Source organism: Struthio camelus, chromosome 1, assembly GCF_040807025.1.
Source record: "Struthio camelus isolate bStrCam1 chromosome 1, bStrCam1.hap1, whole genome shotgun sequence".
In the NCBI taxonomy this organism is placed as follows: domain Eukaryota; kingdom Metazoa; phylum Chordata; class Aves; order Struthioniformes; family Struthionidae; genus Struthio; species Struthio camelus.
The window spans coordinates 106,497,782-106,517,187 of NC_090942.1; the positions used below are offsets into that span (position 1 = coordinate 106,497,782).

General features: G+C 44.7%; 1 protein-coding gene across 2 annotated transcripts; it reads right to left on the reverse strand.

Moving 5' to 3' along the window:
- Window positions 1-2,620: 2,620 nt before the first annotated feature.
- Window positions 2,621-19,165, reverse strand: POGLUT1 (protein O-glucosyltransferase 1). 2 transcript variants are annotated; one of them, XM_068910248.1, is made up of 11 exons: window positions 19,052-19,165; window positions 17,821-17,911; window positions 14,923-15,066; window positions 14,344-14,479; window positions 11,158-11,279; window positions 9,596-9,655; window positions 8,446-8,545; window positions 7,399-7,457; window positions 4,908-5,075; window positions 4,328-4,384; window positions 2,621-3,740 (listed from the first exon to the last, which is right to left on the reverse strand). In XM_068910248.1, the coding sequence occupies exons 1-11, from the start codon at window positions 19,131-19,133 to the stop codon at window positions 3,584-3,586; spliced, it is 1,176 nt and encodes a 391-aa protein (XP_068766349.1). In that variant the 5' UTR covers window positions 19,134-19,165; the 3' UTR covers window positions 2,621-3,583. The 2 variants fall into 2 exon arrangements, with proteins under 2 accessions (XP_068766349.1, XP_068766359.1); XM_068910258.1 differs by lacking the exon at window positions 4,908-5,075 and having other exon boundaries at window positions 19,052-19,156.
- Between the last annotated feature and the right edge of the window lie 241 nt (window positions 19,166-19,406).

Sequence of the window (19,406 nt, forward strand, 5' to 3'; positions counted from 1 at the left end):
GCGGCGGGGCGCGGCACACGGGGCTGCGGGCCCTCGCGGTTGTAACGTGTAAGCTGTGAAGATCGCTGAGGAGAGCCAAAGGGCTAAATCCGGCTTGGCGGCGCCCTGCCGCGGCGGAGGCAGGGCGAGCCGGCTGCTGGGGCCCTAGGCGCCCACCGCAGCCTCTCCGCCTACCGCGGGTCGCTGTGCGGGTCGGCAAGATTAAAGGTTATGTGCGGAGGGGGAAAAGAAAGCAACGAAACCCTCAGGCCTGTTGTTTCTTTCTGAAAATAAAAGAGGGCAGTTCCGGGGAAACCTGAGCCACGCAGTACCCAGAACTACCGCAGGCACCACAGAGGCAGTGGTTAGTGCTTTCCTGCACCCTGAGCTGCAGCTCACACCAGTCCCAGGGCAGCTTAAGGCACGTTTTTTCCTTTACACTTTGAATGAAAAACGTTGATACCCTGCATTCAGAGGTCTCGACCCACTTGCTCATTCAAAATCCTGCTTCGAGAACGGGTTTTGTTGACTGATTTCCTTCACCATCTCTTCCTTTAATCCCTTCGTTGCCATCCTGTTTTCTACCACATGAAGTAAGTGTGGTATCTTTCATAATGAAAACAGGATCTGCTGCCAGGGCCTCCCCTCCGCTTCGTCTGCCATGCCTCGGGCTACCAGAAACTTTCTGCTAGCGGTGCAGCCGCAGGGCTGAGGCGGCTGCTCTCCAAGGAGCACCTCACTGCTTTCTCCGAGCTGCTGCCTGTGTGCACCTGGAGCACCTACTCAGGTGCCTGGGGTTGCCTTTGCGCCACGGTCCCTGTTCTCCAGATCATCTATCCAACTCTTCTATTTAATGATGCAAAAAAGTTAGTCAGCTGGCATGCTGAGACCTCTGCCAAGCATATCCATTATCAGCCTCCTGCTTTTGGTCCTCCTTGCCTGGTCTCGTTTTTATCCGTTTGTTTTTTACATGCTAACTAGATGGGAGGTTACAGATTTTTATTTTCTGTGTGTGCAGTGGTTAAATCAGAACTGAGTTTTAGTCTCTAGAACTACAGCAGTACAAATACCATACTTGCAGAACAGCTTTCACATACCACTCCATCCTTTATCTAAATCCTACTTGTGAGGAAGGGCTCACCACCTCTCCAAGCGATCTCGCTGCCCGTTCAGGCATTGTCCCATCTGCCAAGACCGGCAGCTGAGAGCCCTATTAATTATGGCTGTCTTAGTAATGTGAAAAAGGAAGTAGACTGAAAAGTATGTACCGATTCACACGGGCTATTGAACAACCAGTGGAAAGTTTTTAGCCACCGTTAGCTAGACTTTAAGGAGAGACTTAGGTGGGAAGAGCTCTCTCTTTCATCCACTCCACTGAGACACCCTAAATGTTACCATCAAAGAGAAAAAGCAAAGACACATTTCAACTTCTTAGATGAAACAGCTGGTGGTTGTCCAGATCTTTATTACAACAAAATTATTCTTCAGATTAAAAAATGATGTATCCAACAACACTTTTTTGTTTTTAATCCAAAAGCCCTTCATTAAAAATGGTTTAAAATATTCTACATAGTCGTTTCAATTTCTCAGGTTGCTCTTTGTTGACTAAAAATGCAAAACCAGAAAACCCCTTCCACTCTTACAGTTTTTTCCCCTCAGAAAACAAACTGTTTTAATACCCTAATTTGTTTTCTTTGTACACTGGGATAACCCAGACAGTGGTCCTGAAACTGGTATGTTGCTCCAGCAACTGGAGTTTGACTAATATGTCTGACAGTTATTTCCCTGTACCAGAGCTTGGCAGTGCTGCTAAGGCCTCGTCAGCGCATGCATGTGTATGTTTACTTAGCGTTACTTTTCTTTGGAACATTTTCTTCTTCTCTGATCCAAACTGACTGTGGAGAAGATTATGAGCTGTTGCTAGCATTCGCTCTTCCCTTCCATTAATGTGCAACTTCCTAAGACATGAGGCCCCTTTATAAGCAAGGGCGCCCACTTGGGATGCAGACGCCTCACGGGATCCCACACTGCAGCTTACACTGCTCTGTTTCAGGCTAGTCTTAGCAGTTGCTTCTCTGCAGTCAGGCCTCTGAAGGCTTAGGGAGGACTCTGCTAAGAACTGTGCCCGACTGACAGGTGCATGCCCAAAAGACATGCTTAGGCCACTGGTCACTGACCCCGCTGATGCAGACAATCTGTGGCACAAGAAGGAGCAGTGATCCCAAAGCATATGGGCAAACGGCTCAACAGCTAAAGGGGCCTAGACAGCCAGGTCAGGAAGCAGCACAATGCCTAGCTCTTTTCCACTAGGAAACATAATGTTTTAATGCAAGGCTTTGACGTTATTGAGCAAGCTACAAGCAGGAGGAACTGAATTTCTCTGGGTGCCAGAGAACATGCTGCTCTCCACCAGGCCCCTCTTGACACAGGGACCACAAAACATTTTAAAAATTCTATTCACTATGGGCTGAGCAGCCGTTAGTTGGTATAAATCAGTTAATCAGCACAAGCAACCTGTGACCGAACTCAAAATGAATAATGTGAGGAGTAGCTGCCATTGTGTGACTGAAGACATTTCCTAAACCAGTCTGAAGGAGATAAGAAAAGGAATCTAACAGCTGGGGGAAAGAAAAGCAAATGCTGAAGCAAGCAGTGGAGCTACCAGCCTCAAAAAAAGAACTAGAAAAGATTATAGAAAGGGATCAGAACAAAGACGCTGTGAACATCTGGAACAAAGAAGAACTGAATCTATCCCTGCAAATACTTTCCCTAGGTTCCCAAGGGTCCTAAGACATCTGGCCAGTGGACTGGCGAGAGCCTGTTAGCAGAGGCTCAGTTTTGCATAGCTGTGCGTGCATCCAGATAAGCTCATCTGTCAGAGGACGGACTGTCTTTATGTCAGTTGCCATTGTCTGCTACTCAGATTTAGCACTGTGGTAGCATCATCACCACCACTGGATCCCCTATGAGGTAGGTAATTTATGTGTGCAAGGAGAACTTGTCCTTTTAACTGTCCATTACAGCTTTGCTTTAGAAACCTGACATAAACTTCCGAAAAGAAAACTAAGTCTTAAGCTATCTAAAAAGGTTACCCCAAAACCTAGTCACTGCTTCTGTCAGGGAACGCATAACGTCCCAAATGCCATCACACACGTAAGAAAACACTGCCAATCTGCCAAAAATGGGCACGTATCTCCCAGCTGAGCAGGGCTCACAGTCTTTGCGCCTTGTCCACAATTACAGAGGACTTGATGAAAAGTCCAGTAAAATTAACAGAAAAGGTCCCGCATTGACTGGATGGGAGTTAGGATTATTCTGAGGCAAAGACAGGTAGTAACAAAGTCCCAAACGCTTACTACCCTATTCCAGGCACCAGCATAACCACTCCATTAAGTACCCATTATCCAACAGTCTACTTAATGGTCTTATGGCAACAGTTTAAGTGGGTCCCACTGTACGGGAAGACTTTTAAAGTTAGCCTATTGCTGTTCTCTGTAGTTTTAGTGTAAAGGATAATAAGCCCAGGAGGACAAGAAAGAAGGTACACTGATCTTTAGATTTCCACAGAGATCAGTTTGAGCTGAAAAGAAAACCACCAAAGTCTCTACAGTTCTGTTTTCAGTCGTTCTGAAGTAATCTCGTTGTAGTTGTTCTTCCTTTTCACTTTGTAAGTCAAGGCTTGGGAATACTCAGACAGCAGATGCTCCCAGTAGCAAGAGATATCCTCTATCTGCAAGTGCTCAGTGATGAACTGGCGTCCCCTAGAGACACACAAGACACAGTCAGAACCAACTTCCAGTTCCTACAAGAGTCCATGGTTTTGTTTTATATGTATACCAACTTTCACTCTTCTGTTTTTCGATGCAAAACAGCATGCATTGCTCTGTACTATCTATTTTAATTTCGCAATTTTCATTTACCCTCATTGCTCTGACACTTGCAATGCTTTTGTTATCCTCAAGATGGTATTTGCTATCTGAAGTAATATTCATTATCCCAGATACACCCTGAGCAACAGTGGGTCATGCTGCTTCAAAAGCTAGTCACTGCCAGCCTGGATATATAATGTTCATAATGCAGACACGGTTCCCAGGGGTCGACTCTTTTCATACCGAGACCAAAGCTGCTAACTTCTCATAGTGTGCAGTGCGATTCCTGACATGGATCACATCCGAACTGAAGACCTGAATATATAATCTTGTTTTCCTCTTCCCCCTATTACGAGTTCTCCAATCCCCCTGCTGTTACTGCAGAAGATAAATATACTCTACCCTATTAGCACGAGGCTGTCTTTGATAGGTGTTTCAGAAGAAGAGTGCCTGACAGCCAGAGAGGAAATACAACTTACCTCTCCGAAATTTCTTGTGCTATGGCATCATTTTCCTTTACAAACTGCAATAGCTCCCTAAAATGAAGACAAAAAATTGCTAAGAAACATCTAGCTCAACAGAGAGCATTAGACCTTGGCTAGACTACTGCACAGGATGAGACAGACTAAGGATTTACAACCAAGTGAAGGATTGGTCCTCCTCATTTCAGAGCACAGAAGAAACTTGCCATTCCCAGTTATTCCATAACAGCCCTAGAGAGCAAGCTGAACTCGGCGAGCTGACACATTTCGCCCAGCGACATATTCCTCTTCCCTTCACCTGTGCTTCATACATATTAAAGTACCTAGTACCTGCTGATTTCAGTGGAGGTGGAAGACCTACATACCACAGTGAAACTCAGACTCTCTAAGTAATACGAACATAGGATTCTTTGAGGGTAGTTATAAAGAGAAAAGAACATGACCTCCAGGTGCTTTTGCCTGCTTCTTTGGAGTGGAGGCACTTCTTAGCGTAATACAAACCAAACCACCTTTCCAAACATAGCAGTGTTTTTCTATTGCATGCAGTGCTCTGCGGAGCACACTGTAGGTCTTGCACCTGACATCAGAGAGGTCTGATTTGACTGGGATGTAGTGGACCCAAGGCTTCAGCTGGGGGTAGAAGAACTCCAACCACTCTTCTCCAACGTGAAACACAAGTGAACCACACAAGAAAAGATGTTTGAACCGGAAGCTGGCAGCCACTCCCCGGAAATTAAACAGGTACCTTTAAAAAGATAAGCAAAGAGAGGGACCTAGTTACACCTGGCACTTTACAAGGAAATACTACCTGCCCTACTAAGACATTGGCCTCTGAGTAGGAGGTCAACCTTCTCTCACAGATAACAGACAGGAGGGTTTCTCTCACACTGAGTTAAGCACCTGTCACTAGAGGAAAGGGAAGACGTTTTTTGAAGCTACTCATAGTAAAGGAAAGCTGAAGTTAAGGATGTACTGGCTGAGTTTCTGATGCCTGTCAGGATTGAGGGAGAAAGTCTAGGGCTGAAGCTTTCGCTCTGATACAGACATCCACCTGTGACAAACCAAAGACGACCTCACAGACCACAGCTAAAATGGCATGGAGGGTCACAACTTTGACACTGTTCCTGTGGTTCAATGCAACTCCCAACATTCTGTTCCCACAAGGAGCTCTTTCCCCACACCTCTTGCAATGGACTTTCTTATTCATTGTTCTGCTTTGCCATATCTATCCCAGCCTTCTTTTTTTCCTGGGGTCCTGCTTTAATCTGAATGGAAACAATATTAACTTGGGAAGGCAAACCTAGGAGATGAAACAGGCTAGCACTGAAGAGATGATTTTGCCGATAAGAGAGAATCAACAACCCTGTTTTCAGTATTTTCTGTCAAATTAGTAAAATGGACTTAGATTTGGGAGAGGGGGGATTTTTGTTAGCAAGCTGTATATCAAAGACATGTTTGTGTATGTTTGTTTGCTTCTGAAATCCATGTTTCTCCAATAATACGTAAAGCTGTTTTTCCTGTGGGTAAACCCCTCAATATATGTAACTGATCTTTGAAGTCAAACATTTTGGGCTGGGGGAAGGGAGCTCTTCCTTTAACATAGCTATTCTGGGTGCAATGGGATTATAACTAAACTCAGCCCAGCACTAAGTGGAAGGAAGTAGATCTACAATTATTGCGGATTCTTTGTATTACTGTAGTAGTACCTAGGAGCTCAAGGCAGGGATGAGGAGCCCATTGTGTTAGAAGCTGCATGAACACACACAGAAACGTGACAAGAACAGTGGTCTGGAAGTGAAGAAATGCCTCCATCCAATTTCAGACATTGCTCCCATCATCTATGACCTCAGCCAAGTCTGAGGGCTGCTCTCAGACAGTCTAGTAGGGCACGTACTTTGAAGGAGGCAGTGAGAAATTCAAGTCAAACCTACCAGACTTTGGCTCTCACAACCCATGGACAGATGGAAGCATGACTTCTAAGTTAGAGAGCTGCTGTAGGTAGGCTTATTACAGCCTCTCCATACCTGTGTTTTTCCACCCGCAGTCCAATAATGCAGGACCATTGTAGGCACTAATCGTTCAGGACAGACTCCACGCTGCTGGCAAAGACTACTGATGACTGTTATCAAATTGAGCTATGACAAAAGTGTGTGAAGATATCTCTCACAGCCTGTTCTGTACAAAGGGGCTTGGAGGCATCAGGAGTTTGGGAAATCTACGTGTACCAGAAGGGAGAAGTCTGGGGAACAGTCTAGTAGAATGTAAAATGAGAAAAAGTAATCACATTTGCACAAAAACACAGATCCAGCCAGACAACTGAGTTCTTGTATCAGCAGATTTTAGCTTGTAGAATCATCACTAAATCATTATAAAGCAAAAGAAAAATTTAAACGTCAGACATATAAGTGCATACAAACTAATACTCTATATTTTTACAAAGAAAACCACAAAAATATTAAACCAAAAAAAGATGAAAAAATAACTCTTTGGAAATCAAACCCACATTTTCACAGAGAACATATGAAGCATGAATGAATACTGTATCTGCCCAATCATATTTCAGGTTCTCTCTTTCATTATAAACATCCAATGGCAACACTTGCCTGCACATGCATATCAAGGCATGATTCCTTAGTTCCTTATGGCTTTGAAGATACTAATGCTATGACTGCAGCACCAAAAAAATAACTTTGAACTCACAAATTTGGTACAGGAATTTAAAGAAAAATTGATTTAAGACTTTTTGATTTAAAAAAAATCTATTAAAAATGCATTTTCAATCTATATTTTTGTTTATTAGTGATCTAAGATCTTTATTCTCCCCAAACCACTTTGCTTCTCCAGACCTGATGGAGAAAGCTGATACTGAAAGTGGCCAAGCTAAGCTCCCTGATTTTCAACTGGCTCCATGTCTGTTCACATGCTTTCCTATCTGCATGGAATTTGTTGCAGAAACTGGATCTTAGGGAGGGAAAAAAAAAAAAAAAAAAAGAGAGATAGACAAAAGACCATGCAAGCAAAGTAATAATATATAGCCCTTGAACAGCTTTACTGATCAAAGCTCTTACTTGTATTTGCAGTGATCAACCAGTGGAATTTCCTTTGCAGGAGGTTTCCCTAGGGTATCCTTAAAACAAAGGGAATTAAAAAAACATTTTACATGGTGATTTTATATTCATTTTCCTTCTCAGGTAACTAGAAATAAAGCTGAAATCTCAAAACCTTCCATCTCCGCTTATGAGAAAGCCTTCTCTGGTGGGCTTTTAGAAGTGTTCTAAAGAATTCCCAGTCCTTCAACTGGGGAAAAAAAAAGTTCAGTTAACTTACACACTGCCTGTAAGCGAACAACAGAGTAACGATAACATTAAATTGGCAGCTACAGAGCTGAAAACAGCTTAGGACAATGGACTGTCTGAAGCCAAACGTAACTGGATTAGCCAAGACTGTCTGGAGAGAGCTGGACTGTGGGGTAACTATAAAACTAAAAACTTAACAAGCAATAGTTATCAGAAAGTTATCAGCAACAAGATAAAAAGATGAGAGAAAAAGGTTTAAAAAGACAGAGCAACACACAGGCAGTCTGGGGCTGGAAGGGGAAAGCTAAGCTAATTTTGTAGCAATGGAGGCAGAAGGGATGGGCACAGGGAAAGGGTTGAACAGCAGCAGGCTTACAACTCAAAGAGTGGAGGGAGACCCCAAAACTGAAGGGCAGAGCCTGGAATCTTACTAACAGGTTTTAAACACTTCAGGATCTAGTAAGCAGTTCACTCAGCGGGATCCTAGAGTATGGCCTTAGTCTCTTCCTTAGTCTCTTCCTTCACCGCTACAGAGAGAGCTGCGCTCTAACGGTTCTTTTTTTTTTTTTTAAAAAAAAAAAAAAAAGTGTTCTGCCTTTCTTCAGCAAAACTTGTAGGTGGAAAAAATAGCTGGCCCACCAGACTCTAGAGGCTCCTTCCTTTCATCCACCAGAGAGGTGTGGCCATCAGTAGAAGTACAAGCTTCCCCCACTCTAGAGGAACGTCCACAACTCTCCAACAGGACGCATCTCAACCATCAAAGCCATCTTGCAAAGTCCTTTGTGGCCTGCACCCCCAAAAGACATAAAACATAAATACCTTTTCAGATTTCCAGGCCTGGTTTTTAGTGTACTCAGCATCAACGAGTTCTGGGTTTTCTCGGGACAGCAGAATGAGGGGATCTCTCTCAGGGCTCGTTCTGCAAAAGAAATGCCATCACTCCTTCTCAGTCCATCTGACCCAACACAGCTGACAAACTACAGGACTCAAGACCCCTACCTCTTCATGAGGCTGCCCTTTTTATGTCCCCAGAAAACACTTTTTAAGTGCCTATCCTACAGTATACTTCTATCCACAGGTGGATTAACAGAAAAGAAAGGGTTACGTGTACTGGAAGGATTTGAGGCCTTGTTTCTTTCTTTCACTTACGGTAAAAGCCTAAATACGTAATAGCATTATTTTAAGCAATTCCCAGGACAAATGAGCAGACATGTTTTTCCTTCAGGCTTGATATCGATAGGTACTGAATAGTTCAACTCCCCTTCCCAAATCAGGGGAGTTAAGAGATGCTAAGCATCTTTGGTGCTGATCCCTCTGACACATTAATTTAAAAGACTACTGATAAACAAGGTTATGAGTTCCCTGAGACTTACTCCTTGTGATCTCCCGAGCCTACCTATTAATAGTCAGATATCAAGTCTACCCCTAAAACCCAACTGTATTGGAGGAATGAAGACAAGTAGGGGTTAACACCATTTTCAAATTGTCACTGCAGAGAGGGAGAAAACCTACTCCTCTCTTACCCCCAACTCTCAGGTAACTAAAGCAAGAACACTTGGTGATTCACTGAAGAGTACTTTCGCAGAGAATGAAGAATTCACATTGTCAAGAAGCCAGTACAGCAATACCAAATCTTCACATTTGTAGCATGCACCTGCAGTTCCCACCACAGAAGAAAAGAAGCTGGTTCCTAGGCAGACAGTTTTACTCATTAAGAAATAAAGCAGCAAATTCATCACAACTTCTGTTTCCAGTATTCAACTTATTGTAATAAATTAGTTGCAAATAGCGGCTCTTAAGGAGATTCACTAACGGTGAAATGCTGCTAAACAAAATGTCTCACTTATTTTTAAAAAAATCTATTCTGAGTAACACTCGTTTAGGTCTTGGAGATACAGAAATCTGCACATACAGATAGCTGACATGGCATATACTGGCAGAATCTCCTGCTGTAGGAAAATATGCTCACCTGGATCCTCGGAAATATCCTTTGGAGATTTTTTTCATCCATGGCCATTTTTCTGCAGATCTGAAAATATTTTTTATATATGGCAAAAAATGATTTAATAAAACCATGAAACAGTGCTCTCATCAATTTTCACAGCTTGATCTCATTTTATTATTCTTCATTATTGATGGCAATCACTTTCTTCATTATAGCAGGGAAAAACTCTCAGCCAGGTCCAATGAAACAGGTTTTCCTGTGAATAGTTGTGTTCAAGGCAACATGATATAGGCTACTTTTCAGAGCCACCGTCAAAAGAATAAATTACTCACAAAAACCCTTATCAAACCTTCTTTAAGCATATTAACATTTTCCAAAAATTTGAATATACTTTTTACATTGCTGCTTTACTTTTCTTCGTTTCACTGAATATGGATAGTACAAAACGACTACAGAGTTTCTAACCATTGTCATACCCCTCTTTTTCCAAACAAAATGTTGTTTTGTGTTTAAAACACACGGGCTCATTGTTTCCCCAAATAAATTTTCCTTTAAATTTAAGTAAGTCCTTCAAAATAGCTCTGATATGCTTTGTTTTTTATAATGTGGTCACGTTCCTGCCTCTCAGGAACTCACCATTATTCTTTTTTTTTTTTTTTTGTTGTTGCACCTGGCCAGATATGTAGGTCCTGATCCTCAACCTGACTTGTGCAGGTTGATCTTTGCATCTGCATGTAAGCCAGCGATGTCAGTAAGCTCCACTGGAATGCCAGGATAAGTAAATGCTTTGGACCTTAACTACATTATATCACATTGGCGTTCAGCTATGATTAGTCCCATAAATCTTCAGATTTTGAAGAGGGACGTATAGCCCAACATTCTGATGTCAACTCATCTATACATCAAGATTTTTTTCTTGTTGTGTTTCTATTTTCACTTGCTGTTACATCCTTCATATGTCCCTTTCCAGGAGAAATAACTCCTTATTCTGCTAACAGTCAAAGATCTTGCCAAAAGATAGACTTCCTGTCAGAAACATCTGTCTTACTAGCCCATCTCAGCCCAGTAATGACTCTTGCTCCCTGGGAATGATTCCAGGTTTCTCTGTTGCACAACAGCAGCCCTCAAGTGAAGGTAGATCTGAGGAAGACTTTTCCTTCACCCTTCCAGAGGCTTATACAAACATCCTGGATCATCCCTGCACTGAGAAAAACATGGATCCTATAGAAGTAGCTGGAAACAAAGGAAAACATTCCCACGTGTCAGGGGAGATTTCTGCAGGCTGGAGATAACAACTACTGCTTTATTGACCAACCCTATTCTACTGAAAATGATAATCCGGCTGCGACAGCATTCCTTGCTAAAGGGTTGGAAACAGAGAAGCTAATTATAACTTCTAGCTACACCATTCAAGGTTTCCATGGAGAATTCTTATTTACGACAGCCAGCAGCTCCGACCCCAGGCCAACAGACCTGTGGTCTTCGACTTCAGCGTCGCCCTAAAGCTGCCCCAGTGCTGGAAGGCTTTTACGAAGATATATTTACTGTTATGTCTCCCCCCGCACATCTTCCTTCCAAATACATACCTTCTGAGGTCCTCTCTCATGAGGTCCCAGCGCCCTAAACCTGTTGGGTAAATTGGCCAAACAGCTGGTCCTCCTTCCCAAAACGTCCAGGCAGGATACATGATATCATTGTACTCAGGTGTCTTAAGAAAAAGGAGACTGTAGTTAAGAGCAATCTAAGAGTATGAGTAATATTTACCTCAGTTTTCTGACCCAGTCTGTCAGTAAAGGAGGTCCCTTTCAGGAATTCTCTCTGTTTTCTCCATTACTGTTCCAAAAGCAATCACTGGAGCTCCGCAGTCACTCCTGTTTTGCTGGGGATCATATGAAGATAACCCCAATAGAGAAAAGCAAGTGTTATTTCAGCATGTATATCTGATAATTAGTCCTGCTCTGAGTAGGGCACTGGACCAAATGACCCCCTGAGGTCCCTTCCAACCTAAACATTTCTATGAAGCTAAAAAGGCTGCAGCTTGCTGCAGGACAATATGTGGTTGTCATGCCTTCAAATGCTAAACCAGCCATCCAAAGAGTAGTTGTTCTCTTGCTTATTTTCAACAACTATGAAATTTTTCTTTGGGATAAATAATTCAGTTTGGTATCAGGCCAAGTTGTTATCAGTGAGAGAAGAGTCACATTTTGGCTTCAGTTTTTTCGATTTTCAACATTGTGCCTTCCTGTCAGCAAGTTAGCAGTGCTGCTCTTCTACTGCTGGGAAGGCATTTGCTCACAGAGTTCAGCTGTGTGCACGTGCACACATTATACTTGATTTTTCATACCACAACCGTCTGCAGAATCAATAGATCTGCATTGTACCTCATTCAGGGACTAGTGCCAGATGTGTGGATGGGAAATAACAAAAAAGATCCATAATACACCTGATTAGTAAATATCAGAAGATGCTGAGCTCCACTCACCTTTCTAAAAACCTGTGCCTATGTATAGCTACAAACGTTTTCTACGGATCATAGGTTAAGAGGCATTATCATCTCCTCAGTGATAAAGCCACTTCTAGACACCTTGACATTTAGGTTTCCAGTACTTCAGTTCATTTCACACTTCCCAGAGATCATTTAAGAATATACCATGACGAAGACGCAACATGTAAGAATTTCAGTTCCTCACTCCTATGTGAATGCTTAAATTCCTGTTTATTCAGTGGGAAGATCAGCACTTACATAAGACCAAAACCTTTCATGAAATCAGACTATAGGCCACTTCACTGCACTACTAATAAACTTTCTGCCCAAATTACTCATTTAATATCTGTCATCTGGAGATACTGGAGAGAATCCTGTGGAGGCCCACCAAGGTAGTTAGGAGGCTTGGGCACGTGACACATGAAGAGAGGCTGTATGAGACCGAGAGAACCAGGTTTGTTCACCCACAAGAACAGAAGGCTTGAGGTGATCTAATTGCTATCTTCTACGGTGTCTAGAAGAACACCCTATCTTACTGGGTTCAGAAAAGATACAGGCAGACTCTTTTCAGAAGCGCACTGAGACAGAATGAGAGGCAAGAGACATTGATTATGATGCAGGTAATCGCAATTAGGTATTAGGAAACACGTTTGCACTGTGAAGGAGCAGGTGCCCAGGAAAGCTGTGGATCCCCTGTCCTCAGGGATGTGCAGAACTGGGCAGGATGAGGTCCTGAGTGCCTTGAGCCAATTCGCCCTGCTCCGAGTAGGGCACTGGACCAGACAACCTCCTGAGGTCCCTTCCAACCTAAATAAGTCTGTGCTTCTATGATCTTCTCCTTCTCGGTCACATTGTATCACCACTGATATCAAACCACAATTACTCCAGACATCAGCTTAGCTCTGTGGGCCTTCCAGGATGCAGAATAAGCCGACTCTTCAATCCCTTATACCTTCAGCATCAAACCTAAGCTGGACCCCTCCTCGTTCTGATAGGGGCTAACGCTGGCTGTCTACATGTGAGCTGGGCCTGAATCACTGCATTACGGTTAAGGCTAGGGCTGAGGTGACAGTTCACATGTTGTACAAAAATGACTGGAGAACTTTGCGTCTTGCTGGGTCTTGCAAGCCACCCAGGGCAGGATGATGAATATGGCTGCAAAGATTAAGCTAATGCAACATATTCTGCAGCTACTTGGGTCCTGCCAGCTAGAATTAAGGTTATGCTAGGGTCAAGGGGTGACACAGTTAGCTTTACTACTGCATCTTGCAGCGACCACAGTTCTTGAATGACAGTGCTTGCAAAGCTGTGTCAGAATTTTGGGAGATAGTTTTAGGATGACTGGGGACTACTAGACAGTGGTTATGAATCATATGAGGGTTTGGACTGCATGAGCTAAAGACCTGGGTTTAGGGTAGAATACTCAAAAATTCGCAGAAATAGATTAGGGTCTCTGAGCTAGCAAGAACAAATGGTTTATCGCTTCATTCTGCACCTGTTACAGTCTGCTGGGTTTCAGTCAAGGACAGGGTCAGGATCAGGGTTAGACAGACAGAATGCAGGATTTGGGCATGTTGGGCATACACTGAACCAGATCAAGATTTGCTGAAGCGTGAGGTCTAAGGATATTTTGGTGGAAAGGATGAGAGGCTATGATTTGCTACACTCAAGTTTAACAACAGGAGAGGCAGAAAAACAGACAGTAGAGTTCTCCAGTCTGGGAATGGAAAGGCAGAGGGGGGTGTGTGTGGTGTGTGTGGGTGCGTGTGTGCGTGTACACGCATGTGTGGAGATGGAGAAAAGAATCCAGGGCAAAAGGGTTAACAGAAGACAGAAACATTACAGAAAAGATGAAAAATATTTATCTGTGGTAGCAACAAAGATGACTAAAACTTACATATTAACTCAGACTAGCTGTATGACAGCTGACAGATGATCACAAATCCTTTAACAACGCTGTTAAAACACAGCTACAATTTTAACAGAGGCACTGTAGCAAATCACAGTGATGCTGGCACCTATTTCATCCAGCTGTGCAGCACTCCACTGAGGCAGAGGTGCATTTTTGACCTGGAAAAGGAGCTAATGAGGAGGAAAAAAAAATATTCTATTGAATAAACTCTGAGTCTCTGTGCCAGAGAACTGGAAGTGGGAAGGAACATAAAAAGCAAAAAAGAACAACCAGTTTTGACACAAAGGAGATCTTTGGAGGACCATCTTCAAAAATATGTTCCAAAGAAAAAAGAAGAGGCACGTCTCGGAAATGCCCCGCATGTGAACCCCTCACCTTACTGAAGGAGAAGACTGGGATAATGGGCTTCATCCACTTGGGGACCTGGGGGTAGTCTCTCACATTGATCACCATCTCCATGTCTGGGAGGCGGCTGATGATCCCCAGAAGAAAATGCTCAACTCCACTGCATCTGTGGAAAAATGACACGTGGCAAAGAGCAGTAAGAAGAAGGCAGACTCCTGGAGTCTCTTGAAGGCTTTTGCTCTCTATGTGGAAGCAGGAGAGATGGTGAACCTGAGCCATGCAATAATTCAGGCTGGAAACTGCCTACAGCAGCCTCTGAGCCCCAACACAGCACAGATGCCAATGAAGCAGCCCATCCTGTTATACCAACCCTGATCCACAGCTGTCTCTGGGATCCCACAATCATCTAACCTTTTGTACAGTGAGGTACAATACTGAGTTTTACTTCTTGCCTACGCTTCAACCTCACGCACAATTTTCTAGGCTTCTGCCCCAATAAGGAATTCAGAACTCTGAAATATCATCATGCTCAGTGACTTTTAACTTGGCAGGCTTGGGAGTACTCTTGTGTCCTGGCTATGGAGACAGGATATTCTGCATGACTCTCACCTTGCAGGGAACATGCAGTCATGCTCACGATACAACTTGTTCTTAATGATTTGGTAGTGTGTTCCAAGCTTCCGGCTCACCACATTTGATATTATCTCCTTGGAAATGCCACCTTGAAAAGGAGCCAGGTCCTGCTTCCAGACGCTGAAACAGAGCAAATGTCAGCCACCATTAGGCACAGTAGGGAAGATGCTGCCTGTAAATTACTGCAGGAGAGGCTTCTAGCTAAAGTAAGCTCAGTGTAGCTTCCAGGAGCTCTGCTACATGCGGCATAATAGAGGATTTGATTTAACTCACCCAAAACAGCTGTTACTCAGAGACACAAAGGTCCTAGCTTTGCTCTCTGATGATCTATGCGCCATTTGCCTGAACAGAAAGCCCAATACAGGACTCTGAAGCTAAATTAACACAGACACTCCAGTTACTGCCCCAGAAGTACACACCCTGGCATGTTATGAGTAAAAGTCTTCAGCTCACAACCTTTGAGTCCTGCAGCTTGAGCTCTGGCCTTCCAGGAATGCCAGGCCACATCAGGACCAAAATCCTCATACAATACCATTTATATGGTATTGTATGGTATTTATAGACCATAAAAAAGAAGTCAAGAGTCTAGTCCCAAAAAGCAGCATCCTCCAATCATGCTGTGTGCAGTGAAAGCCAGTCCAGAAGACCAGGCCTAAGGAGAGTATGCTCTGTGACATCTGTACATCACCAGTGAGCTCCAGGAATGAGGTATGAAAACATAAACCTAATATGAAAATATAAACCAAACCTAACCTAAACCTAATGTAATGAAAGACAGGAGAAGGAGGATGCAGTTTATGTAAATTTAGTCTAAAGGTGCTCAGATCTAATTGCTTGGAACAGTTATGAAAACTGACAGATTAAAAGAGCCATGGAGAATTCCTCCCTACTTTTTGGCATTGAAGCCTTGGTTTAATACAACACTACACAGATTTATCAGGTATAAAATTGTAAAACTACTTTAAAAAATTGCTGCATAACAGATGGGCCATCCACAGGAAGAGCTGTCGGGCAAGGATGGAAACGTAATGTGCTTGAAAACAGGAGGAAAGCAAGAGAGCTTCATGGCACAACCATGTCGCGTTAATCTAGGTCACTACCTTCCAGTCGTCACTAACAAGTTCGGACCTTCAGTCGTTGGCCACTGACTGGCACAAAACCAGACACAAGTAGAATCTACTACATGTGGAAAAGTACGGCTTTCAGTGTTCTGCAGCACATTTAAAGATCTCCAAATCAGCTAACAAAATTAACTGAGTTTTAGTGTTACACAGTGTACATGCTATATAATTTTTCTTGCTTCTTTTATAATGCCTGTCACTACAGAATACAACCCTTAAATGAACTACACTAGGTTTGGAGCCCACAGCAACTGTAACTTCCTGTTACTATCAATTATCATGTTCTGAAGCAAGTTTGGGTACAACCCCTTCCCAGATGGTTACAACCTCCAAAGGTGGGCAGGAGATGACAGCATATATGTTTAAAGCTGAGGAGATATCTTCAAGTTATATCAGAATTGGAACTGAGCAAAAAGACTGGAAGACTAAACTGAAAGAGACTTTTCCTCACCAGTATTTCAGTGAAGATCAAAAGCTCCAAACACAGTGTACAGACAGCTGCCTAATAAGACTCACTTGATATTAAAAGCCAATATAGCACCCAATCTCATCCCTAAAATAAATGATACAGCTGATACTTTTTTAAATAGGAGACTTATTAAAGCTGGGCATCTGTGTTTGGAAACCTGATCCCAAAGACAGAAGAATTAGGATTTCGACTCTTTCCTGTACTCCGTCTCCCCCTTTAAATAAAAAAAGCTGCTTAGAGGGGTGTGTGTGTGTGTATGTATATATATATATATATATATATAAAAATAAAAAAAGCAAAAAAACCCCCCAAAAAACAAAAACCAGTCCTACAGCCCCTACCCACACAGCAGTTATGGCTTAGGCATCTGTAATGTAAGTTCTCCATACTGAAGTCATGCTCAGTCAGTAGAAACAGATGTGAAGTTTGGTCTGGCTAGGTCTACAAGGCAGCTTAGCCTACCCTTGTACTACCTGCAAACGTCTTGCATTCACATACGAAAGGTCCTAGCTCTCTCCATTAAATTCACTATGGGAAGATCAGGCCGACATTTAAAGTGCTAGCACTCCGCATAATGCTCCGCAATTACAAATAGGCAGTAGAAGCTCCTGAACGAGCTCCTCCTGGATCATGCTTTGCTCGTGTGAAAGTCAGGTAGTTAAATATCCACTGCCTCTCCAATTCTCACAGGCAGTGATTTAAACTCTCTCCAAACAGTGTTCCTCCAATTCTCTCCTCCCTTCTTCCACTGGAAGCCCTGTCCTGACACAGGCAGCACGCAAAGTACCAGGGAACAGCACAATATCAGACCAAAGGAATCTGTGTTCGCTAACAATCCTTCTTAATCTGGTTATTTTAAAATATTTTGCATGTTCCTGATCTCTTTCACTTCTAAAAGCTCAAGAGAAAGACTTGTTAGCAACATCCCATGGAGAGAGAAGGCAGAAGAGGATCATTAACACAGAAATATCACCAGCTGCGTGGACGGGTGTATTGTGTGATCATATGTAAGACGCTGACACAGTTTGCGTTGTTCAGTTGGACAACAAGAACAGTGATCTGTTTGCGCACGGACACACCTTCTCTTGGAAAGCTGGAAGCCAAACCGTTTCACACAGTACCATTAATAACCTCCTCCTCCTAAGCACTGTGACCTATGATGGCTGCAGGTGTGACACTTTAGAGCCCAAATATTCCATAGCTAATTCCCACCCATCAGTGCCAGAATGAGTATTCCCTCTCAGGGGCAGGGGCCTGTCCAGGAAAAGGAAACCAGTTTCTCACCTTTGGTGACAGCTGCAATTCTCCTTCACACATGGCTTATAGACCTCCAAAGCTTTGTTAATTTGGTCAGTTATTGTTTTCCATTTGGCATCTAAAATATACAGGAAAAGAAAGGTCAAAGGAATTTATCCATTAAACTCCGAGAGCAACTACTGGGAGCTGAACAGGATTTCTGGTCCAGCTGATATCACGGCAATCGCAATGCACCATGATCCCACAGCACACTTCAGTACTTTCCATGCAGCTGAACTAGAGCGTGCCTGACACAGAACGTGCTCTGTCCACCTCAAGAGATGGGAAGAAGCTGAACCTCTACTCACTCATTCAGCCATTCAAACCCTGACTGCTCCACCGACACAATCCTCAATTAGGTGTCAGTGATTCTTTCTTTTGCTGAGTCCAGACTGCAAAACCAAACTCAACTCCCGGAATAAGCATTAGACACCTATGACTATTAAAGTGGCTTAGCTGCATTCGTCTCTGTAATTATAAGGAATTGGTGCACATCCCCCCTCGTATGTTATACGTGATTTTCTCTCCAGAAGAAGGAAATAAAGGCAGAGAGTAAGGCAAATTCTAATTCTTCCAGCTCACAGAGATCAACGGTCAGACTCTTTTGCTTTCCTTCCTCAGCTACGCACCTGTGAGGGGCACACATACCTTGCTAGTTCTACCAGTGTTAACAAAGGGCACAGAATCGTCTCCGGAAGTGATATCCTTAACCCTAGTTAAGGTTAGCCGCAGTCCCTCAAAGCACACGGAGGGAAGAAGCCGCCACACGCGAGGATACCAGCCCGGCTGCACCCAGTTGGGGCCACCCAGCTGACGGGTGCGGGCTCGGCCGGCGATGGGGCAGCGCACCGAGCACCGCACCCTGGCACCCTGGGGGCAGCCTCGCTATAAAAGGGAACCTGGCGCAGGCAGCCTCTCCCCCCACGGCGGGGTAGGGGCCGGGAGGCTGCCCGGGGCCGGAGAGGGGGCGCCTCAGCCCCGGCGAGCGGCGGGAGGGAGGCAGGGAAGGGCGAGGGTCGTCGGCACAGGCGGCTGAGGTAGAGAGGTAAGAGACGGGGGTAGGGCGGGCCCTGAGCCCCGCCGGCTCCCTCCCCCCGGGGGGACCGCGCCGTTAGGCTAACGGTTAACGGCTAAAGGCCGGCGGCCGCTCCCCCACCCCAGCAGCAGCGTATTCGGGAGACGCGCGGGGCCCCCGAGGCGTCCCCCGCCGCTCGCTCACCTGCCGGGCCGCCCGCCGCGGCCACCGGCCGCCACACGGCAGCCGCCGCCAGCGCCCACAGGGCCACCGCCGCCCGCCCCATGCCGCCGCCGCCAGCACCGCCCTGCGCCTGCGCGTCCCGCCGCCGCGGTGGGCGGCGCGCCCCAACCAAAGATGGCGGCCGCCCCGCACAAAGATGGCGGCGCTGCCGTGGCCGGGGGGGGCGCGAAGCATGCCGCAGGGGCTCGTGGGAGCTGTAGTTCCTGCGGCGGCGCGGCCCCTTTGCCCCGCGGGGCTGGTGTCGGGGGGGCTCCTGCCGGGGGCAGCCCGTCCCCGGAGCGCCCACGCAAAGCCGGGCCGTGGCAGCGGGGCGCTG

What these genes read in the sequence shown, in the direction of transcription:
- POGLUT1 (XM_068910248.1), bottom strand. Translation starts at nt 19,133, where the DNA reads ATGGGGCGGGCGGCGGTGGCCCTGTGGGCGCTGGCGGCGGCTGCCGTG. An exon ending in CGCGGCGGGCGGCCCGGCAG is followed by an intron (nt 17,912 to 19,051) that starts GTGAGCGAGCGG and finishes TGTATATTTTAG; the next exon opens with ATGCCAAATGGAAAACAATA. An exon ending in GCACAAGAAATTTCGGAGAG is followed by an intron (nt 3,741 to 4,327) that starts GTAAGTTGTATT and finishes GTGTGTCTCTAG; the next exon opens with GGGACGCCAGTTCATCACTG.